Source organism: Lepidochelys kempii, chromosome 17 (assembly GCF_965140265.1).
Source record: "Lepidochelys kempii isolate rLepKem1 chromosome 17, rLepKem1.hap2, whole genome shotgun sequence".
NCBI lineage: Eukaryota > Metazoa > Chordata > Testudines > Cheloniidae > Lepidochelys > Lepidochelys kempii.
The window spans coordinates 18,735,679-18,760,746 of record NC_133272.1 but is presented as its reverse complement, the minus strand read 5'-3'; the positions used below and the strand labels follow the sequence as shown (position 1 = coordinate 18,760,746).

At 40.1% G+C, this 25,068-nt stretch overlaps 1 protein-coding gene across 8 annotated transcripts in view; it reads right to left on the bottom strand.

Annotated features, from left to right (window-relative positions):
• CUX1 (cut like homeobox 1) overlaps positions 1–25,068 on the bottom strand; it is a 402,959-nt gene that overhangs the window by 233,516 nt on the left and 144,375 nt on the right. For all 8 annotated transcript variants that reach the window (XM_073315649.1, XM_073315650.1, XM_073315641.1 and 5 more), the window contains exon 3: positions 9,578–9,625. In XM_073315649.1, the coding sequence (XP_073171750.1) occupies positions 9,578–9,625 (48 nt within the window). The remainder of the gene's footprint in view (positions 1–9,577; positions 9,626–25,068) is intronic.

The following is a 25,068-nucleotide window of genomic DNA, read 5'->3' as shown; positions in this document are numbered from 1 at the left end:
ACAAAAACTGTATTTACCTGCAAACTAAGGACTAGTCTACAAACAGAAATGATGCCTTTGAAAGGTGCAAATTGCCCAATTCTTCTCTATAGAGGTGTTAATTCTAAAGTCTGGTGACAACGTAATGTCAGTGTTAGCTATTTCACCACTAACCATTTAAATAGAAACTTTCATTTAGTCTGGGATGGGGGCAGGATATAGAAGAGAAGTTATAGAAGAGAGTGGTGTTATGGACAGATCTTGAGAAGAGTGCCAATATTTTTGTTCCCTGTCTGAGCCCAGGGCAGGAAGATGGATGAGATGCCTTCTCCAGCTCTACTTTCTAACACAGATATACTTAAAAATGGACACACACATAGGAAGAGAATATTTATGTATAAAATGAAAATATGCCTTAAGGTACTGCCCGAAATTGGCAGCAGCATGGAGCCTGACCACCACCAGTAGGCGCTCTTAGAGGCACTGCATTGGGCCAGATTCTCCCACTGCAGGATATGAGTAACTTCCATTGATTTCAGTGGAACTTGCTCACAACTTGCAAGGGGGGAAAGAATAAGTCCCATTGTAATTTGGGGTGGAATAGAATGCCAGTGGCATGTGTAGGGGGTAAAACAGACGTGGGGAAGCTAGTCACACCCTTCCCTTGTGTGCTGGTGTTGAACATAATCTGACCTGTACAAACTATGAACTACTCTGCTAAAGTTAATTGTTTTGAATATAATATTTCTCTTCTCTCAAAGGCATATTCTCTATCCGCTCCATGTGTATAACTCTTATTGATGTTAATTGATGTCCTGCATTCTCATCAAGAAGAGAGCATACCCCTTTCCAGATGTCTAAATATGTTTAAATCCCCTTCCTAAGGGAAGACTTTGCCTAAATTGCAACAAGCCTAGCCAAAATTGATCATTTACACATTTGTACAAACCAAAGAAACCAAACCTAACCACACCATTGTTGTTCCAAGCTGCTCAGTGTGTTTTCTTTCGCAGTTTAGGATCATAACACAAGATTAAAATAAAGTGTGTGAAACCTTTTTCTGTGTTCATGTTAAAGAAAGAAAAACTCCACTGACAGCTGCTGAGAGAATGTTAAAGATAACAATTATGTAGTGGAAATATTAGATTTGCTCCACATTGTCTGTTGCATACAATTGTTCAATAGGACTTTTATTGAAAAGCTGCAAAGCTTTGGGCCTAAATCAACGAGATGAAAGCTCTGAATTTTGATGTATGCTGTTGACTTCCACAACACAGAGCAATTTGTAATAGCTTTGCCTCGCTATTGTTTTCAAAGCTCCTGCTACATCACAAGCATTTATTTCTGACCACAAAATTACATTTATTCAACAGAAAGCAGCTCAGGGTCTTTAAGAGGTTAACTTCTGGAGTGACTGGCTGCTCTCCAGCCTCTGTACTAGCATCAGTGCTAATGCAACAGCACACAACAGCACCCAGGCTAGCCATGATTAATAGACTGCTGAATACGCTGCTTTCCACATACACACACTTTTCATTCCCCTGCTTCCATAGATCATGGACTTATCCTCAAAATATCTGACTGAAATTGAATTTGGCTTCTCTCTAAACCATTCATTTCCTATGTTATGCAAGGTTATATCCTTTTCTGCATGAGCAGAACCAAACCAGCTGCAGCTTTTGAGAAGAAAATGTGTTTTCAATTATGAAGTTGGCCTGAATATTGAACCATAGTTCTACTGCTATTCTAATTGAGCCATCATGGAGTGAATTTACAGGAAAAATCATATCAATCAGGTTTGTAAATTTAACAAAAAGAAATTTAAACAGAAAAGATTGATATTAGCCAAAGAATATTCCTATAAAATGTCTGCATATAGACAATTATTAAATTACTCTACTGACCAAATCAATAGCTTAAAGAGCAATTCAGCTAAGTACTGAGCCAGTGTGCTCTCATCAGAATGGTAATACACCTAAAACTACTTATCTTGAAAGAAGAAAACTAGATATGGCAGTCACAGAAGATCACAGTCTACTCTTTCAGAGTATTTGCCTGAAAGGATGCTCCAAATTAGGGATTACTGTGTTTCTGTTGGATAGTTCTGCTATGCCACATGAAAAGAATGGTAATAACCCCAGGAAATCCTTTCTGAGCCTTAATATCTACTTGATGACATCACAAATATGGATTCAGACATTAAATTTCCACAAAGCAAATTTATTTCTATAACAGAAAGCATAGCCTAAGAATATAAAGCTTTATATTTAGGATTTCATGTGCAAGTGTTTATCTGCTTATATAAACGTGATAACCCATTGCAACCTACTAGGTATTATGTGCACAGAATGTTTATTCAGATGATAACTAGAGGGTGTTTCCTTTCTAAGTTGGAAAAAGAATTACAATCGGATAATAAAATACCCTGGCCATTATTTATTCATTCTGGCTTTTATTCAGCCGAGGATACAGTGATTGAAGAGTTAACTGGAAGCACCCTTAACTTATTTAATGTAAACAAAGAAAAAAATTATTTAAAAAAAGAGTTAAGGTTGAAAGTAGAGTTCAGTTGAGTCCAGATAACACACCTACAAAATTACATTCTTTATAAAATTCTGTACTTTCTAAAAACATTAATGGGCCCCACGGTTCTGTAATTCTTCATCCCTCCCTCTCACACCACCTCACAAGCTTAAGTGTCCCCCCATAAAATTTCCAAAAACATACAAAAGTCAAATATCTAACTTACCAGTTTTGAAGCACAAAGCTTTCTGTGGATTTTAAAAGGAGGGCTTATAAGAGAAATCCAAATGCAATCATCATAAAACAATAATATACTTCAAGTAGACTGTCCATTCCCAAATAAGTCAGGAAGTGTAAAACTGTTTTGTAATATTTTTGCACTTTAGTTTGATATATTGCTTTTTCATCTATGTTACTATATTTGTAACATTACTGTTGTGATAATGTTGTGACCCATCTTCTATGCTAGGCTCACAGAACAAACGTGTGATAAAATCACCACAATACTATGCATTTCAGAACCTTAAGAATTTCATTTTTTCCTTTAGCTAGTGATCCCCAAATGCACCCTGCTTTAATAGGTTTTCTTACTATATTTATTTTAAGTGCATTTTAAAATCTGCGGTATCCTAAATTCTATTTCAGAAGGCTTTTACATTAAATGTTACCAAGAAGAATCTGCAGTTCCAAGATCTGTAGATGAAAACAACTCTTTCCAGCAACTAATGGAAACTGTTTGTTACCAAATATCCAGTTTCCATCTGCAATTTCTCCTGATTGAGATAAACAGCCATAGAATACAAAACATTCTGGCTGTGTTTTTTTTAATTTATAAATATGCATCCATATTATGCAGGGAAATACAAAGAAAACAATTTGAGAGATCAAACTAAAAGCAAAAAATCTACTACTGAAGGAAACCAATGAATATGTTTAAAGAAATTAGCTAACAGCAAGTATATGTGCTGAATGCTCCACACATCATCCATAGGGAGGACTGTGAGAACATAAGTCATTTTAAGTTTACTGTCTCCTCCAAGCCATGTCTGGTCCACTGATGTCACATGCTCCCCCATTCCAAGATATCTCCCAGCATGAACTATGCTCATGATGTCACAGCCACCATGGAGCCCAACTGGAGCAGAGAGCCATCCTACAGCAGACCTGTAAATGCTTGTTTCCCCTTCTATGGCAGAAGTTTGCTAAACATTTAATACTATACTTTTACATGCCAAAGGACAGTCAATGGGTATTTCCAACAGTATAAGAATATTTTAAAACCCTGCAAAACTATTCTGTATCTAAAAGGGGAAAATGATATTTACCTGACCCCTAAAAGGCCCTTTTACTTGGGCTCTGTGGAGCATTCAGCACATAAGCTTGTAATAAGCTATTCAATAAGACTAACACTTGCAAACCAACTGTAGATAGTTGAATTATGACTTGACAGAAACCAGGCTAATGTTTTTTTATTTACTGAAATAATTTCATATTAAGGCTGATACACTGTTTTCTAAGAAACACCATGGTTGAGAGTCATCCATTCTATGTTTATATATAGTTGACATTATGAGGGTAGTTATGCTGGAGATAAAAGGAGTTTCTAAGGCCTGTCTTAGAGAGATTCACACCACTGTGGACTACATAGATGCAGTTACAACAGACATGCTGCACTAATATCAAATGAGGTTTATACTAGCATGTCTTACTCTGGTAATTTACCAGAGCAAGTTAAACCGGTACAATCTGTGATTTACATCAGTGCAGCAAGTCTACAGCAGAGATTTGCTTTGCTGCAACACTGATATATTTATATAAGTGCAAATTTCTCTAAAATAGATCAGACATGTCGGGAGAATCTTCTTTAAATGTAGCAGGATCAGGGTTTATATGACACTGTATTTCAAGGAATCCCTGTTGAGGTTACAGGGACAAACCATCCCGATGTGTCAAAAGAATAGTAAATATGACAGGCGACCAGCTTGGCTTAACGGTGAAATCCTAACGGATCTTAAACATAAAAAAGAAGCTTACAAGAAGTGGAAGGTTGGACATATGACCAGGGAAGAGTATAAAAATATTGCTCGGGCATGTAGGAATGAAATCAGGAGGGCCAATCGCACCTGGAGCTGCAGCTAGCCAGAGATGTCAAGACTAACAAGAAGGGTTTCTTCAGGTATGTTGGCAACAAGAAGAAAGCCAAGGAAAGTGTGGGCCCCTTAATGAATGAGGGAGGCAACCTAGTGACAGAGGATGTGGAAAAAGCTAATGTACTCAATGCTTTTTTTGCCTCTGTCTTCACGAACCAGGTCAGCTCCCAGACTGCTGCGCTGGGCATCACAACATGGGGAATAGATGCCCAGCCCTCTGTGGAGAAAGAGGTGATTAGGGACTATTTAGAAAAGCTGGACGTGCACAAGTCCATGGGGCCGGACGAGTTGCATCCGAGAGTGCTAAAGGAACTGGCGGCTGTGATTGCAGAGCCATTGGCTATTATAACTCATGGCGAACGGGGGAAGTCCCGGATGACTGGAAAAAGGCTAATGTAGTGCCAATCTTTAAAAAAGGGAAGAAGGAGGATCCTGGGAACTACAGGCCAGTCAGCCTCACTTCAGTCCCCGGAAAAATCATGGAGCAGGTCCTCAAAGAATCAATCCTGAAGCACTTACATGAGAGGAAAGTGATCAGGAACAGTCAGCATGGATTCACCAAGGGAAGGTCATGCCTGACTAATCTAATGGCCTTCTATGATGAGATTACTGGTTCTGTGGATGAAGGGAAAGCAGTGGATGTATTGTTTCTTGACTTTAGCAAAGCTTTTGACACGGTCTCCCACAGTATTCTTGTCAGCAAGTTACGGAAGTATGGGCTGGATGAATGCACTATAAGGTGGGTAGAAAGCTGGCTAGATTGTCGGGCTCAAAGGGTAGTGATCAATGGCTCCATGTCTAGTTGGCAGCCGGTGTCAAGTGGAGTGCCCCAGGGGTTGGGGCAATATCTTCATAAATGATCTGGAGGATGGTGTGGATTGCACTCTCAGCAAATTTGCGGATGATACTAAACTGGGAGGAGTGGTAGATACGCTGGAGGGCAGGGATAGGATACAGAGAGACCTAGACAAATTGGAGGATTGGGCCAAAAGAAATCTGATGAGGTTCAATAAGGATAAGTGCAGGGTCCTGCACTTAGGACGGAAGAACCGAATGCACAGCTACAGACCAGGGACCGAATGGCTAGGCAGCAGTTCTGCAGAAAAGGACCTAGGGGTGACAGTGGACGAGAAGCTGGATATGAGTCAGCAGTGTGCCCTTGTTGCCAAGAAGGCCAATGGCATTTTGGGATGTATAAGTAGGGGCATAGCGAGCAGATCGAGGGACGTGATCGTCCCCCTCTATTCAACATTGGTGAGGCCTCATCTGGAGTACTGTGTCCAGTTTTGGGCCCCACACTACAAGAAGGATGTGGAGAAATTGGAGAGAGTCCAGCGAAGGGCAACAAAAATGATTAGGGGTCTGGAACACATGACTTATGAGGAGAGGCTGAGGGAACTGGGATTGTTTAGTCTGCAGAAGAGAAGAATGAGGGGGGATTTGATAGCTGCTTTCAGCTACGTGAGTGGTGGTTCCAGAGAGGATGGTTCTAGACTATTCTCAGTGGTAGAAGAGGACAGGACAAGGAGTAATGGTCTCAAGTTGCAGTGGGGGAGGTTTAGGTTGGATATTAGGAAAAACTTTTTCACTAGGAGGGTGGTGAAATAGTGGAATGCGTTACCTAGGGAGGTGGTAGAATCTCCTTCCTTAGAAGTTTTTAAGGTCAGGCTTGACAAAGCCCTGGCTGGGATGATTTAATTGGGGATTGGTCTTGCTTTGAGCAGGGGGTTGGACTAGATGACCTCCTGAGGTCCCTTCCAACCCTGATATTCTATGACACATACTTGAGCATGCAGCATTCCATTCATTAGAGAAAAGTAGTACACATACGTAGACTTCTGTCAATATAACAAGATGGAAACCAAAGTGAAAGAGCTTTATAGAGCATTACAGGTCATATAAAGCAATTTTAAATTGCAAGTTCCCATTGTCAAACTGACTTACACGGGTCATTCTTTTTCTCACATGTTGCTATTATATAAGGAACTTCATCTGATAAATTTTTATAATTTTGCTTGGGAAATTAAGTAGTTAAAAAAACATACTGCTTCCAAGTAAAGAAATTACTGCTTGTTTGAGGTACATATTCAGCAGAACGTGCAAGGAATCAGAAATATAACCCTCATCAAAAATTGTATGAGTGTGCACTTAATTCCCTATGCAGATTGCTGAAAATATACTCCTAAATTTCTCTGTGCTCTGATGGGAACTTCAACAGTAAAATAATCATCTTGCAGTTTATTACACATTTAGCAAGTGTAACCCATGCCTGCTGGGTGTGGTACACTGTCCCCCTTTAGTGCCACCTAGACCACCGAGCCACATACGGCTCTTCAGAAGTTAACATGCAGCTCCTTGTGTCGGCACAGAGTCTGGGGCTGGAGCGACAGGCGCCAACTTTCCAATGTGCCGGGGGGGGGGGGAGAACAGCTCGCTCACTGCTCAACCCCTGGCACTGCCACAGGCCCTGCCCCGACTCCATCCCTTCCCACCCCCTCCTCTGAGCCTGCCCTGCCCTCGCTCCTCTTCTCCCCCACCCCACGCTTCCTGCATGCCACAAAACAGCTGATCAGGAAGCGCAGGGAGGGAGGGAGTGGGAGACACTGATTGGCGGGGCTGCCGGTGGGCAGGAGGCGCTGGGAGCGGGGGGGAAGCTGGTGGGGGTCTGTTGACATATTACTGTGGCTCTTTCACAATGTACATTGGTAAATTCTGGCTCCTTCTCAGGCTCAGGTTGGCCACCCCTGACCTAGATGTTAATGAGTCTGCTACAACCAGGGGGCTTTTTGCTCATGCAGTAGATGCTCATACACTAAGCTTCAGAGGTCCCAAGTTTGATCCCGCCCACCAACAACCCAGGTTTGTCGGCATTACAAAGTGTGGGCTCATCCCAGCTCATCCACTGGGAAGTCTTGAAAGCTCAGGATGGGCTTCCTCAAATAAGGGAAGAATATAACCTATGCCTGCTAGGTTAGTGAGTCTGCTACAGCCTTAACTAAAAGCCACATGGCTTTTAGCTCACCACGTTTTAGACCACCTAGATGTTAATGAGTCTGCTATAGCCACGTGGCTTTTAGCTCATGCAGCAGATGCTCATACACTAAGCTTCAGAGGTCCTAGGTTTGATCCCGCCCACCAACAACCAGGGTCTATCGGCATTACACAAGTACAAAATTTTGCAGCCATGGGACATTCTTTGGGGTAAGAGATCTACAACACATAATAAGGTACGAGGTTACAGCCACTATTTACTGGGTCTGATGCACTAATTTCTTTCTTTTTTTTTTTTTAAGGGGTCTGCGTTTCAGGTAGTTGAAAGCAGCTATCAAATCCCCCCTCACACTTCTCTTCTGCAGACTAAATAATCCCACCTGTAGCTCTCCCACCTGGACACAGCGGGCACAAACTAAAAGCTATCTAGTCCACATTAACTTTTTAGTCCTGTTTAAAGGCCACTCTGGCCAGATCTACAGACCTTAGGTCGGTATAACTATATCACTCAGAGGTATGAAAAATCCACACCCCAAGCAATGCAATTATACTGACCTAACATCCAGTGTAGACAGCACTATGTCGACAGGAGTGCTTCTCCCATCAACATAGCTACCGCCTCTCACTGAGGTTGATTAACTACACTGAGGGGAGAAGCTCTCCCGTCTTCTCTGAAGCACTGGTGCAGCTGCACCACTGCGGAGTTTTAAGTGTAGACCGGCCCTAATTTAAAGTGAACTAGGCACCTTTTAGTTCACGCCCACAGCATCCACACAGGGGAATTACAGCACAGCACACCAGTGAGCACTGCAATTCACACCATTGTAGTCCAAACTGCAGGGCTGTGAAGACATAGCCTTAGAGCACATTACTTTTTAAAGTGTTACAGCCTGATCCAAAGGCCATTAAAATCAATGCAAAAATTCCTCTCTGGCCTAACCACTGTTTGGGAAAACACCACCTGCAATAAGTGCTTCATTGTCAGCCACAGTCAAAACGTACAACTCTGCAGCAGGTTGCAGCCTCCTTTCCCATAAGAAAGGACCTCATGCATCAAAATAATTACAGGTTGACTTTTTGAAATTATGACTATTCTAAAGAGAAAAATGTCTATGGGAACAGAAGTAGTAGCAACAGTTTTAGAACTTTCTGTAATTTTTTTCTTTCAAATACCACCTATAAACATTATGGTCCAAAGAGCTTTTTAGAGTCTAATGTTGGTACATATTTTATATATCGTTTTCCCTCTTCAATGTAAGCCTATATATATTTTATACATGCACATTATTTAATATACATTAACATTTACATTATATTTAGAATCTAAATGGTTTAGGACCTACCCTAGATACAGAGTCTCTTTCCACTATGTCACAGCTGAGATCAGCAGGAGGACCTGACCTGGAGCCCCACTGTTATAAACGAAAGGGGGCTGCCAGCAGTGTTCTCTGTGAGGGCCACTCCCTCCTCCAGGCTTTGAAACTGGCTCTGGACCTTAACCCATAATAGCATGAACCTCAAAGCACATTGTAAAGCTCATCTTTTTTTCCCAGGCATTTGAAAATGAGGTGGAAGGATTGTAATGGTGGGCTCTGTTGGATGCGGTGAAAGATTTCAGTTTTTAAGTTACCTGGTACACTGGTGGTAGGTTATCTTCCATTGTACTGCAGCACTTAGGGTATTTGTAAATGTTTTTAGGTTATGTCAAGGACTCCTTAAACAGGTGTCTTTTTTAAGCATTTGTATAAGCCAAAATATATTCCTTTTTCATATACATAAACACAAACATACATGGACCCTGCTCCTGCAAACTGTTCCATGCTTATAGCAGAGCTCTTGGTCCACACAGCCCCACTGAATGGCTACATCACTCCAGACTGAAGTAAACGTAGGCAATCAGAAGTGACAAGATAAACAAAAGCATAGTCTCTTACCTCCCCCTGGAAACTCTTCAATAATGGAGCTACCTGTTTGCGCAGGTCCTGCAAGACAAAAGCAAAGGGATTCCATCAGGAAACAGCCATTTTTAAAAAGAAGGTATATAAAGAATAATTTTGATCAGAAGAGCAGCACATTGTCAATTTTTTTTCTAATTTTTTGAATACTGATTTGAATATTGATTTTGAAGCTTGATTGTATTTTATGGCAATTTTTGTTTAATCAGAGGTCAGCTAGAATTCATTCTGAACAGGATCATGTTTCCAATGTAATAGTTTCCAGTTTGGTACACACTTATAATTGTTGCAAATAACTGGTTAAAGGCTGTGGTAATGTTGGGCAGAGAGTGAACTCTTTTAGTCTTATAAGTCCATTGGAACAGTGAAGTGAATAATGTGATCTGAAGTAAATTTGTGTGTCCACCTGAAAAGCATTCTAACTACAGCCCTGAATTTAAGTCAAAGTCTCCTTTTGACATGTGTGAATTTGCATTAATGGGAGTTGCACTCAAAAGGAGGAAAGGCCATCAGGAGCCATAGAGTTGCCAACCATCCAGGATTGGTCTGGAGCCTCCCGGAATCAGCACTGATCTCCCGGTGACTATCGCAAGCAATCCAGGAGATTTTAATAGGACATTTTCAGAAAATGACATTACATCATGTGGGGTGGGGGAGGGAATCTCCTGGAAAAGCTTCAGTCAGAGTTGGCAACCCTAAGGGGCCACCACCTTAACCAAGGACAGTTTGGCTTCGCCCCTATTGAAAGAGGGAACTTTTGTAAAAGGCTGCTGTAATTCCAGTGCCTTTGAGAACATGAGCTGAGAACATAAGCCATGAGCTGCACAAATCATCCCAAACAAGTGTCACTGAAACTTTATACCACTTCATACAACTATGCCATACATGTTTTAATACAAAAAGCTGTTTTTCAACCTTTCTAAAAATTGGCTAATTTTTGTATCCTTCCATCTGTAAAATCAGAGTCCCCTAGTTATAATGAATATCAAAGTCAGAAAAACTTTGAAAAATGATCTTTTTAAAAACAAATTTAAATGGCACAATTTCAAGGTTCAATATCTTAGAGACTTCTAGAAAACTTGGTCCTCTTAGAAAGCCAGGAATTTTGTCTTACCAGTGGTAAAAAGCCTTTTCTTTGAACCCTGAACTTAATTTTGCCCACCCTGGTTCTTACATGAGTGTAATTTCTTGAAGGAAATGGAAACAATTTTCTGGCAGATTAATTTTTTTTTAATGGCAGTTGTTTGAAGCCATTTCATATTCCAATTCTCTGAAGCTGTTTCAGAGGGTTTGTATATCAGAAGTCCTAACTGGGATGAATTAGTGCCCAGAATGCAGGTGAAGGTGTCAAAGACAAATGATTAGTTGAAGAACTATGTTGTAAGTATAATTTATCACACATTCTTTCAATTTCAATGCATGGTTTTGCACTGTATCGTATGACTATCACCTTACAGTACACATCCATCTCATGATAAGAATACCGTGGTAGCCATATAAAACTCTCTTTAGCACCCAAATAAAACACTGATAGTTCAGTCCAAAGAGGACTGTGAAGAGGTTACAAAAGTAACTCAGGAAACTGGGTGAACGGGAAACACAATGGCAGATGAAATTCAATGTTGATAAATGCAAAGTAATGCGCAGTGGAAGCATAATCCCAACTATACATACAAAATGGTGGGATCTAAATTAGCTGTTACCACCCAAGAAAGAGATCTTGGAGTAATTGTGGATAGTTCTCTGAAAACATCTGCTCAATGTGCAGCAGCAGTCAAAAAAGCTAACAATGTTAGGAACCATTATGAAAGGGACAGGTAATAAGACAGAAAATATCAAAATGCCACAATAGAAATTCACAGTATACTCACACCTTGAATACTGCATGCAGTTCTGGCCACCCCGTTTCAAAAAAGATATACTGGAATTGGAAAAGATACAGAGATGGGCTGCAAAAATGATTACAGACATGGAAAAACTTCCATACAAGGAGAGATTAAAAAGACTGAGACTCTTTAGTTTAGAAAAGAGGTGTATAAGGGGGGTAGGGATATGGTAAGTCTATAAAATCATGAATGGTGTGGAGAAAGTAAGGAAGGAAGTGTTTACTCCTTCACATAACACAAGAACCAGAGGTCACCCAATCAAATTAAAAGGCAGAAGGTTTAAAACAAACACAAGGAAGTACTTCTTCACACAACACATAGTCAACCTGTGAAACTTGCTGGTAGGGCAGGGGTGGGCAAACTTTTTGGCCCGAGGGCCACATCAGGATTGTGAAACAGTATGGAGGGCCAGGTAGGGAAGGCTGTGCCTCCCCAAACAGCCTGAATGATTTATTACATCACAACACAAAAACAGCAGACATTTAAATAGGTCAGAATTTAAAGTATCAAAGCAGTGATAAATACTTCAGGCTAACAAAGCTTCTATTTTAAAGAGCAAAAAGCTTCATCTCAAAGTATAGCATAAGGTCCAAATGAAACCCTGGTGTAACTAATAGTATTGTAACATAGTAATGTTACACCAATTCTGAATTTGACTGAATCATTTTAAAAATGACCTGTGAAATTTGAGTAATTGTTTAAAATTCCAGTTAAACAGATTGCAATTTCTAAGCCTACAGTCAAATATATTTACAACTTGAAACATGGCTCTCCATTCACCCACCTCCAAGTTCTAACATCAGACTTCCAAATGCATCCTCCAAGTAGGCAAAATACTAACAAGCAGGATTACATGACATGGTGGCAGAAATACTTGTGCCACGTTTATTCTACAGCGTCCACCATTAGTAAAACTATGTTTACAAAATTTCCTGGGGTAGATGCATCCTATGAGCGTATACGACATTCCCTTTATGGGCTCTGACATTCAAAGTGATTCAGCCAATCCTCTATTAGAGGGTGCTATTGAATTGGGGACCAATTATAGTCAGTCTTTGGGTTTGCTGGAGTGGTGATCACTTAATTCAGGATATTGAAACATGTAAGAGGCTTTGATACCTTGGAATGGTAGCTAAGGGCAATAAAGGTGTGGCACTTAACACTCTACATCTTATCTCCTTTCATGTAACAATAAACTTTGAGAAGAATGACCCAAAAAAAAAAAATCTTATATTCTGCTCCAGTATTTTAAAAACACCCAAAATAAGTGCACCTTTGAAAAGAATGGTAAGTAAACTGAACTGAGTATCACACACCAGAAGAAATGACCATGCATTTTCACCTACTCGTTATTTTTGCAAATTGTTTTAGTTTGGTCTAGTAGTTTTATAAGTGCTTACTAGGCTAACTGGCATTAAAACTTCAGACATCTCACAAAAGAGAGAGGAAGTAAAAATAAAACCACAAAAGTAGTCAGAACTACGTTTGCCCTGAGTCACCAGCTAAATCACTCCTGCTAGATTTATTTTTGGCAGTTTGAGAAATTACTTACCAGACTATGGCTCCAAATATTATACTAATGTCAGATATAATTCTACCTTCTCTGCCCTAAACTGGACAAAAATAAGGACGCTCAATTCTGACCCATAGGAACCTGTAATGTTGGTTAGCAAGGACACGATATGATTACATTTATCCTTTTAAAATGTAGTGGCCTTTACTGTCTGGGCTGTGATCAAAATAAGAGCTGCAACCAAATCCAGCCCTCACACACAGCTCTGTAGCATATCACTGTGATTCAACACTACAGCTAGAAAGGGTACATTCAACTGAACATTAGAACAAATGATAATTTGTCAACACAAATGCATCAAAGACTGTACTCAAGTGCTCCTATACGATCAAATTAGAAGCATATTTTTCCTTGCCATCTAAATGTGCTCTCTCTGTGGATGATTTATCAGGACACTGCTTTTTTCAGAAAGCTCCTCTATCAGAGACGAACTCAGCACCCCAAAAAAGTATGAATTAGTATGTTGTAGCGCTATCAAGATCAAATCTGTACAACACTGAAGGCCAATATGGTATCTCTTCTCTTTAAAGTAAGAAGAAACAACCAGTTTTACATTTTGATAAAAGAGCTACACAATGAAATCTGAATCCCAATAATTTTTTTAACTCCTTTTTCATTGGCATTAAAAATAACCCTTCAGACAATGAAGCAACAGTAAACCTAGGATACAAAATTGGACACCAAATTTGTCTTTTTGATATCCAGATTGTATTATTTATCTATTACCATCTTCATATATTGCACTGGTGTATGCAGATATACCAACACTGCACTTTTAATTTACTTTATCTCTGAAGCTACACAGGACCTTTTGCTTTCTCTTAGGCTTTGTCTGCACTACACAGCTTTGTCGCTAGAAGTCAGACAGCGTAATTGCTGTTTGTTGGCACTTTTGCCAACAAAATACTTCCACCCCCTACAAGCGGGGTTCACGCTGTCAACAGGACAGCACTCCTGCCAACAAGCCATTTACACTGCCACTTGCCACAGCAAAACTTGTTTTTGGGGGGATGGGGGAGGAAGACTTTAAGCACCTGTGAATGACAAGGTAGTGTAGACAGGCCCTTAGACTACTTGATCTCATGTACGTCCAAAAAGCTCATCTCTAAAATGCCACAACAAAAGCCCTGTGACCCTGGTTTGGTAAAGTGGTTTTACAACATTGTCTTGACCTGTACAGCTTCATCATCAACAAAAGTACTTTATCCATTTGAGGGGGGAAGACGGGGGGGACACAAGCACTAGGGCAGGGAAAGTGTTTCACCCGTTACCTATGGTGCCGCATTTTCTATGATCTGTCCTCTAGATTATCTATTCTAGGTGCACGTTGGCTGGTGAATGTCAGTTTCTGGCGGAGAAATCATAATGAGAAGCAGCCCAGTTGTATCAGCATCAGTGACATCATTAGTTCAGCTGTCACATTCTATTTTGGAGCTGGCTCATCACAAGAAGATGCTAAGGCTTTTCTGCCATCTTACCCTTTTGCATTTCCTTCCTTGTTAGTTCCTTATTACATGTAGCCTAACAACTGGCCCTACACTGAAAATTGGTAAGGCTGAAAATTATGACTCCAGATGCTTTCCTATGAGACTTAAAAACAAAAAGTAGAATACTTTGGGGGGGGGGGGGAAGGTATTTGTTAGCTCAATCCACATTACCACTTAAAGGGGACAGCCAGTAGCAAACCTCTCTTCTAGCCAAAAAGTATTTGTATACAGCATACTGTTTATTTCTTTAGAATGGGAAAATATTGCCCAGGGGAGAATTGCACGCGCTTGGGCCACACATCTATTATCTCAATATATGATTGAAACTCTATTTTATTTGCATACAGCTAAAAAAATAACCCAGTAACCAAGCACAAAGCATTTGATGAGGAAAGTCATGCTCAACTTTGGAGGTGTGTTGCTTACATGCTTTAAGGCCCCAAACTGTATCTCAAAGTTTACAGGCAACATGGAAATTGACAAGTTAAATCTGAATGCTGTCGCTTCTAGTTAGAGTTCCGCTGGCCACCTTACAAATATCTGGCATGCGTATATGCTTCACCCAGTTAGAGGCAAAATTAACTACTAAATGGTGGTCATCTGAAGTTTGACTAATAACCATAAATAACACATAGGCAGAGATTACAGTATTTTATTACTTGTTTCCAGTTGTGCCCACAGATAAGTCTTCTGTGAATGAATACAAAGCCAGTATACCTTCCCCCTCACAGGTAAACAATTTTGAAAAAAAATATTAATGGAAACATCTACGCCTTTTTTTGTGTAATAAACTTCACTGGAATCAGTTTAGCCCTTCAAATTGAAACCCTAGTTGCATACACAAGCAGATATTGCAGAGGAGCTGAAACAAGGTATTTATTTCCTAAAATAAGGCACGTTAAAAATCATATAATCAAACAATTCTGTTGCTCAATTTATGGTATGATTTAATGAGATGTAAAGCTTCTTGTTGCTTAAGGCTGCTAAAACCTTTACTTGGTATCTAATCATTAGAGAATGATTCATGTTGCTATCAATTTAATATGATACTTTTGGTCATTTTAACAGATGAGAACACATTAACACTCCAGCTTCTCCTCTGTACAAAAAAAATAATTTAAAATTACATTTTATAGGTAAGTTTCTACCTATCATACTGATAAATAAATAATCTTGATTTACAGTAGCAGAATGTATACCACACTTCTTTCAAAAAGATTTCAGTTCACATATCTCGTGAAAATTCCATTAGCTTTAATTATTTATTAGCAGAAGAATTAGATTACTGTTCTTGACCTATTTTTTCAGAATATGGGTCCACCAGCAGTGAAATGAAAGTATATTCTATTTGTGAAAAGGCTGATTTACTGGGGATTCCAGTTTAAAAGTATGAACTATCCCCAAAACAAAGAAATTAGAATGTTGTACCCCACCAAAGAATCTTCTATGTAGTAGGCAGAATTCTCACTCTGAGTTCCAATATTATTAAACATAAAAGGTTTCTTTGAAAAAGATGGATGTTCAGTCATCTAGGTCCTAATCCTGCAAAGCTTTAGTTATGTGAGTAACCCTAGAAGAAGGTGGAGGAAAAGATCAAGTCTCTAGAAGGGAGGTTCAGCTTTCTTAGTAGCATCATGCCCATTTTCATCAAACCCTGCAAAGGAGCGCTCAAGCAGGTTATGGGGCCTCTGTGTGGATTGTCCATGAGTCTGCAGAGTTTCTGGGCAGACCCAAAGGTCTAATCAGTAGATATGGGGGAGAGAAGCAAGACCTTGCACCCCTCCCAGCAGAAAAACATGAGGGGAATCTCTGTAAGGAGATCTTTGCAGAGATTTCCTGCTGAAACCACCTCCAGTATTTGTTTTTCTCTTTTATTTACCATGAGCATGTGTGATCTGGCCCATTGACTTCAATGGAACTACTCAGGAGAGTCAGACTTTGAAGGCTCTTATAATTTCTTCCAATTTAGAAACTTGTAAGCTTTTTATTTCTTTTTCTTCTGTACCTATGCAGCAATGTGCAAACACTTATTGATTACCTTCAAAATTGTTTACAGCATGAACTGTGCAACAGAAGCACCGTGGTATCCACTTATGTCAAAGCAATTTTTTTATATCACTTTACAGGTCAATTTAGCCAGCTACACATTTTAGAAACATGTTAAAAACCTTATGGTCACTTATAACACAGACAGTTAACATTGGACAAAAATGACATGAACAGAAACAATTATGAAACTTTGAACTGTTGTTGCCAAAAAAACAAATTCATTCAAACAAAGGAGAAACTACCAAAAATATCAAATGACAATCTTTACAAAGGGCTAACATCTATAGCCTGATCATTTTATTTTCTTCAACGTTAAAGATGAGAATTATTTTCTTATGAAGTTCATTTTCAAAATTACAATAAAGTTGCTTTTTCCATCTCCTCACTTGTTGTTAACCTTATCTGTTACATTTTTATTTTCCCAAAGCTCAGTGAGTAAGAACAGATCACCACTGAATGGGAAAGTTGGACATATTTTCAAACAACTGAATCGATTTTAAAACCTATGGATTAACTCTTGTGCTAACAGGGGGTTTCCCTTGCAAATACTTTGTCTTGCTTTACTGCTAATTATCGTGGCACTAAACTACCTCCAGAAGGTGACAAGTGACACTGAATATATGGCTCCACAGATAGAAACCTTCTAACGGGAATGATTTTATGTACATATCCAAGGTCAACAGAGTTACACATCATGTCTAACAATCAACATTCTTTCAGAAACCCTAACAGGTCTAATAGAAGGTATAATCTGTGATCATAAACACAAAGCTGCATTTTTGGCGGTTTGAGGCAAAGTGTAAAATTAGTCAATAGTACAGGGTCTTGAGATGTCTTGAAGGGAGCCGTTCTTATGCTAATGGTAGGACAACCATGCTTCCCAGAAAACCAGGAACGTCCTAATTTTCAGATCTTGTCCCATTATCCCTGTTGGATTTTTAAAAAGGGCATTTTCTCCCAGTTTTCATTAACACCTGCAGATTCTGGCTATCTGAAGGTGCATAACTGAGCTAATGAAACTGAAGACAGATGAGGTGCAAATATGTGCAACCAAACGACTACTCCCAACTTTGTCAAATATTGCTACCCTTTCTTTCTTTATCCCCATGAGATCTCCCCACTCAGTTGCCAAAGCCCTTCTATGAGTATGTCCCTGACACCTTACCAAAACCATGGCCTCCTGTATGATTTCCTTCTTCACCTGCTACAGTTCTCAAATTTTCCATTTTGAAACTTTGTCCACCCTACTTACAGAAGGAGAAAGTTCAAAATACTTCACTCATTCAGAATTAGAGCTTGTATAACAAAAAACTCTGTTCAGTGCAGCATTTGGAACTTTTACAATGTAATTATCATCATGCTTTTTAAACAAAAAACAAAAAACAGAAGAATATACAATGGGCCTAATCAGATCCTGATGCATTCATCTTGCAGAAAATGCATTTAGGTCTAACAGCCCACCATAAGAGACTACAAACCAGTGTCAATCCTGGTTTAAAGGCAGACTTAGACTTACTTTAAAAAAGAAAAGTGTACTACATAAAGAGACAGTTCAGAAAAATAATTTTGCCTGCAATTTTCTGTATTCTGCCTGCTAGTAATGGTGTTTTGTGTTTGAATCAGAGTGCTCCCTAATTTGTCACTCAGTCTCCCCCTCCCTCATCTCCCACAGTAAAATAAGAATCCTGTGATATGTGGTGCAAAGGAAATGTAGACAAAGGATTTGGACTTCCTTGTAAACTCAAGTAGAAGGTAGATGGGCTGAGAAGGCCTGTTCAAAAGCCCACCGAAGTCAGTGGAAGACTTTCCATTTCTTTCAACAGGCTGCAGTTCTGGCCATAAGAGAAGCTATTGTTTCTCTTATGAAAGAGAAATAGCTGGCCAAGAAAACTATGAAAAAAATCACCTTAAAAGATTAATAAGTTTGTATGTCAATTTGGTATAGTTGAATATTTTCTGTAAAGTTAATGTCCTAATTTAGTAGCATTTTAATTTGTCAGAAGGGCAATTTTACTGTTTTAATATTAAAACAAAAGGGCCAACTTTTAGTCTCCAAGATCCAAACACACAACTTGCATATTTCAGAGAACTTTTGTGCACAAGGATGACAGAGGAAGTTGCAGATTTTACTGTTTGGTTTTTCCATACTTGGATCTGACTATGGATAGATTTTTCAAAGTCATGTTCAGTGACTGAACAAATACATGTGAGTCAACTCCCGCCTCCGCAAACCATGTGTCTAAATATAGGTCCATTTACTCATTTGTGTGGTTGTAATGGGCCATATTCTGGCTCTCCAATAACCAAGTTGTCTAATTATCTCTTTACTGGCTAAAACGTTCATGAGTCCTCACAGTATTTGTTCCTTCCTCACATAATATTAGTCAGAATCTTGATCTGAAATGGTCAGGGTCAGAACAGCATAACTAACCAAAAAGTGCAAAGCATTTTTCCTTAGAACACATCTCAAACATTGAGAAAAGGTCTGAACATTATCGCTATTTTAGACAACTTCACGTGGACTGATTGAGGTGTTTATATCACAAAACCACTGTCACACCTAGCATCCTGAATAGCATTACTAAAAGAAAATGTATTCAAAGCAAAAACCTTACATAGCTTCATATTTGTATAAAGTTATGATCTGTGGAAATTTGACACTTACCCATATACCAGTTTTAAAAGTTAATGCATTAGGATGTTTTACACATGTATTGTTAACAGAGAATACGTGCATTTATCTAATGAATGGTCCAAACAAACCATATTAAATCCATTTGTTAAGGAGTCTCTGCATAAAATGTTCATGACAGAATGTGGTACTGCAGGAACACCTAACTGGACAAACAGGTTATGGTGCCATCGCTATGAATGAGGCACTGGGCATACAAACACTTTACATGTCCCAATAATATATTCCTATTAATTCTTTAAATATTTTAAGAGCTATTACAAATTTCACAATAAAAAAAATCTTAAACTGTGTGACACTGATTCTAAGGCCAAAAGGAGCCACCACTTGACCTCCTGTATAGCACAGGCCACCAACAGCACCCGCACAATAAACCCAACAACTGGAATTAGACCAAAGTATTGCAGCACATAGGAGACTAGACTATTATGTGCCATATGCAGAGAATAGGGGGGATTGAGGTGCACTGGTGCCTGAAGCCCCCGCAAGGGCAGGGAAATGATTGAGATATGCCCAGATAAACCTGGCAAGTGACCCCCACCCACACACGACAGAGGAAGGTGAAAAAACTGCCAATTTGATCAAAGGGAAAATTCCTTACAACCCTATACATGGTGATCAGTTAGACCAGGGGTTCTCAAACTGGGGGTCGGGACCCCTCGGGGGTCACGAGGTTGGTACATGGAGGGTCATGAACTGTCAGCCTCCACTCCAAACCCCGCTTTGCCTCCTGCATTTATAATGGTGTTAAATGTATTAAAAAGTGTTTTTAATTTATAATGGGGGGGGTCGCACTCAGAGACTTGCTATGTGAAAGGGGTCACCAGTACAAAAGTTTGAGAACCATTAAGTTAGACCCTCAACATATGAGCAAGAACCAGCCAGCCAACCACCAGAGAGAGAGAGAATGAATATACATGGTGCCAACTCAAAGCCCAGGCCCTCCCCATCCTATGTCCCATCTCCAACCAGGGCCATCCCTGATGCTTCAGAGGAAGGAGAAAATAAATACATTTTTTTTAAAATCATCATCATCTTGATACTTCCAAACCATTCTTCCCCATTCCCCAATCCCTCCCAGCCTTGGTTATAGCCATTTGTTTCCTTACGGAGAGTGGTTCCTCTATGGGAAAAACCCCAATTTAATTTTTAAAAAAATAGGAAATGTGTGGTATAGCTATAATACAAATTTTCATATTAAATTATATTTGATAGAACAGATTAAATGATTGTCAAATAAGTATGTAGTGCATATGTGCAGTAACAGTCAAATTTTTCAGGGGATCAGCGTTTCAACTTCACTAATTTCAATGGAGAGAGCAGTATAGTGGACTCTGGCAAGTTCTGAAGTTAGTAAAGGGAACTTCAACATTAAAAACTGTACTTTAACATTAAAAGAGGCACCCAGATTTCACTACAAAGTGTCTCATTGTAATAGGTTAGTGAACCAAGTCTATCCACTGTAACACATTACAGTTTCCCATATGCTTAAGAGCAATTACCATTTAAATGCAGATTTCAGAGTAACAGCCGTGTTAGTCTGTATTCGCAAAAAGAAAAGGAGTACTTGTGGCACCTTAGAGACTAACCCATTTGTTAGTCTCTAAGGTGCCACAAGTACTCCTTTTCATTTAAATGCAGTCAAGCTAGTACCACAATATTTCCAAGAAGGTGACAAACCAACAAAAAGAGACTCGTACATCAAAAGTCAATACACAAATTAATCTAATGTTACCTTAGTCCAGGGGTTCTCAGGACAAAATCTGGCGGCCTCAGAAGGCTGGTGGCCATTCTCACACTTTTTCCTAAAATGCTTAATTAGCTTTAGGAAAGTCAAATAAATATGCACACACACATGTCCAAATCATTGTAATTTATTTGTTGCTAGTTAGTAAGTCTGTTGGAAAAAGTGATATTTACATTCATACAAGTATCACTTTTCGCAGCAGACTTACTCAGCCCTGGCAAGCCTGGGGACAAATTAAGCCCTGGAGGGAAGGTATGGGGAGATGGAGGTGAGGGGGGTTGGAGCCCGAAGTTCTGCTGCAAGAGCCCGAAGCCTCACAGCTGGAGGATGGGACCCAGGCCAAAGCCGTGTGGCTGGAGCCTGGGGCCTGCCGCCAGAGCCTGGGGCTGGAGCCTGAAGCCCCAAGCCCCGTGTCCAGAGCCTGCCGCCCCGCCACCCCAGGGCTAAAGCCCAAAGTTTGAGCCCCGCCACTCCAGGAAAAGTGGGGAACTCGCTGGCTGCTTGCTCCTCCAGCATTGTGCCCCAGGTGACTCCAGAGGGGCAGAGCCCAATCCCTGCTGATGGCTCCAGCAACCAACACCAAGGCGGTGCATCCAGGAGCAATGGGGAGGAGGAGGGAGAGCTACTTTTCCCTGCTCCCCGTCACAGCCCAGAAAACTACGGCTGCAAGAAAGGCCCAATGGCCGCATTTGAGAAATGCTGCCTTAGTCAGTGCACCCACTAATACGAGCCCAAAGTTTGATGAGCTGAATTTTTATCTTTCTGTTGACCTAAATCACAAATACGGTATAGATCTTCTGATGTTGTTCTAGCAATTGATTAACTTGTGAGGTTGTTCTTCTATTTTATAATTAGAATTTTTGCCAGAAAAATCTAAAGTGTGACAATTGATCTGCCCCTGCTCCCACCAAAATCAATGGAAACAGGCTCAGGCCCATAGTGCGTATGCTCTGGTGGAAACTGGTACAACAGATATAAAGGAATCAATTAAGGAGGAGTCAGAGCAAACTCAATACAACAGTTATTCAATACTCTTTCCCCCACCAAACAAAGTGTATCTCATGAATTCAACTCTAAGAAGTTTCTAACAGCAGCACCTTCTCACAACTGTAATATGTAGTCTCCACTGGGACTAATTCCCAAATTTATAAGACTGAACTGTGAACTGTTCCAATATATTGTAGGAGAAAGAGACAGACCAGGAAAAGAAAACAACTGGAATGAAGTAAAGAAAAAAACCCAAACATTTTACTGTCTCTGTGCTCACTTTTTTCCCTATCATTGAAAGCATTCAAGCGTAGCAGTGAATCACAATGCACTAAATAAGATTAAAATGAGATACTTGTGTATGAATATATCAACAGCATGAGTACTGGCTGCTCTTTTACTAATACAGAAGGGAGAGGTAACAAATTGCACTTAAAGAAAAAACAGTTTTATTGTTACAAAAATTCTGTTTTGTATAGGAGACTGATCACTTAGAAAGTCACTGTTTTGACAATGGCAAAATAAATTACTTGTGTTTTCTGGGGAATTCTATTGGCATCCAAATTCTCTGAAACTGTTACCAACTGCAAGGCCTTCATAATGCACTGTATTTCCCCCTCCCCCCTTTCCTTGTGAGCACACGCAATAAACAGTTGTTCCTATGGGCTGCAGCTATTCAGGAACTTAATGCAGTTTAACAAATTCCCTATCTCTCGGCTGAAGCTGTTGGCTCTGACAGATGAATCAGAGAAGTCCATAAATGTCTTGAGGATTTGTGTATGACCATATATAGCAAGTACAGATCAAGTTATCTACAATCATTTTAACCTAAGCTTCAGACTTCTTACCTTATTCCTATCTTCATGGCAAACATCCTTGATCCACAATACAGCTAAAATGGATATAAAGCTGTCAACCACTCATCTGAAATGTATTTTCCTATTCTTTATGATCCATTATTGTAAAAATTATATATACAGTTACTTGACTTAAATAAAGGTATACTTAACTGGAAATGAAGCTATTTAAATGCTTTCGGCTCCTCAGAGAAAAATCAGCAATATATTGTGATTTAACCAAAAAACTCCTGTTGTGGAAAACATGTATTATAAAATGTGTATCCCATTTCCAATGTGCTGCAACTCTTAAACAGAGGAATAGGACCCCTACTGCTTACTTAAAAAAAAAAAAAATCAAACATCACAGTATGTCATTCAAGTTATCATACAAAGCAGTAAAATAAAGTGGAATCAGCAGTAAATTCAAATAGACCAACACAGTGCCCTTAACTCTGACCACTTGGGGACCAGCATTCTGCACATGGACTTATCAAGGAATTCCTACAATGTCCAGGGCCTCAGATGAATCCATACACATTCTGTGTTGCAATTCAATATCTATCTATCTATCGCTTTTCATACCTTTATTTTTACCTATTGTTACATCCCGATACAGTCACATTTCTAATATACAGCACAGAAAAGAATATCTAGCTGAGTATGCATCACTATGGGCACCTAAGAGCAAATACGAAGTGGAGAAAAAACTGACTCCCTTGAGTGATGTGCTTCAAACAAACAATACGAGAGATCTCAGGTACCACGAAGCTCAAGATAGCATGGCTCTATAAGGGAGCTCCTCAAATCCACACACACTCACCAGTCACTCTGCACTTACTCAGCCTGTTGTTGAACCACTCCTTGCTGCTGTCAAGGTGCTCCCATGTATGGCTTCATAAGCCACGTCATTACAGTATTGGCAGGGTCTCCCAGGATCACAATGGGCATTTCGACTTCCCCTATGGGTCTTCTGGTCCGGGAAGAAAATCCCTGCTTGCAGCTTCCTGAACAGGCCAGTGTTTCGAAAGATGCGTGCGTCATGCACCTTTCTGGACCAGGCTGCATTAATGTCTGTGAAACATCCACGGTGATCCACAAGCACCTGGAGAACCACTGAGAAATACCCCTTCCAATTAATGTACTCGGTGGCCTGGTGCTAGAATTGGAATGTGTGTGCCATCTATCACCCCTCCGCAGTTAGGGAAGCCCATTTGTACAAAGCCATCCATGATGTCTCACTCATTGTTCAGAGTCACAGACTTTTGGAGCACGATGCAATTAATGGCCCTACACACTTCCATCAACATGAGTCCAACGGTCAACTTTCCCATTCCAAAGTGGTTAGTAACCAATCAATAGCAGTTTGGAGTAGCCAGCTTCTACAGTGCAATCTCCACATGCTTCTCCAATGACGAGGCAGCTCTAATTCTCATGTCCTTGCACGGCAGGGCTGGGATGAGCTCACCACACAGTCCCATGAATATGGCTTTCCTCATCCAAAAGTTCTGCAGCCACTGCTCATCATCCCAGACGTGCATGACGACATGATCCCACCACTCAGTGCTCGTTTCTGAGATGCGAAGCAATACATCACGGGGCACTGGGACAGGACCCAGGATGCCCTGTGACCACCTCCACATTCCCACAACTCTTAGTGGCAGAAGAGGAAGAGATGCTCTGTGGGATAGCTGCCCAGAGTGCCCTGCTCCGAATACCGCTGCAAGTGTCGCAAGCATGAACACGCTATTGCGCAGCCAGCTGACAGTGTGAACACACAACAGCGGTTTCCCTTTAGCGCTCTCTGAGCAGCGCTGTAACCTCCGGTGATGTGATTCTGACAGTGTAGACATACCCTTAGACTGGCTACGACACTCACTCTCTCCTCTTGCTTTGTACAAGCTTTGGGGTTTGTTGTTGTTTTATAAACCAATTGTTTATAAAACAATTTTGAAATAATTTCTTTTCATTAGAAGAGAAATAATTCTGATGCTATATGTTAGCTGCTTTAGGGAAAATTCATTACCTGCTTTAACAATGTGTTTTGTCCTTCACTGTATCACTGAGAGAGTCTTCCTATTCTCTCAGTCTACTTTAGTTATTCTATACCTCTTACATAATTAAAGATGTTATATTCTCGTTTAGAAGATTTGCAAGACAGAAAATCCACCACAAGTAAAACATCCATAAACTGGTGTCGTGCTAAGATATCT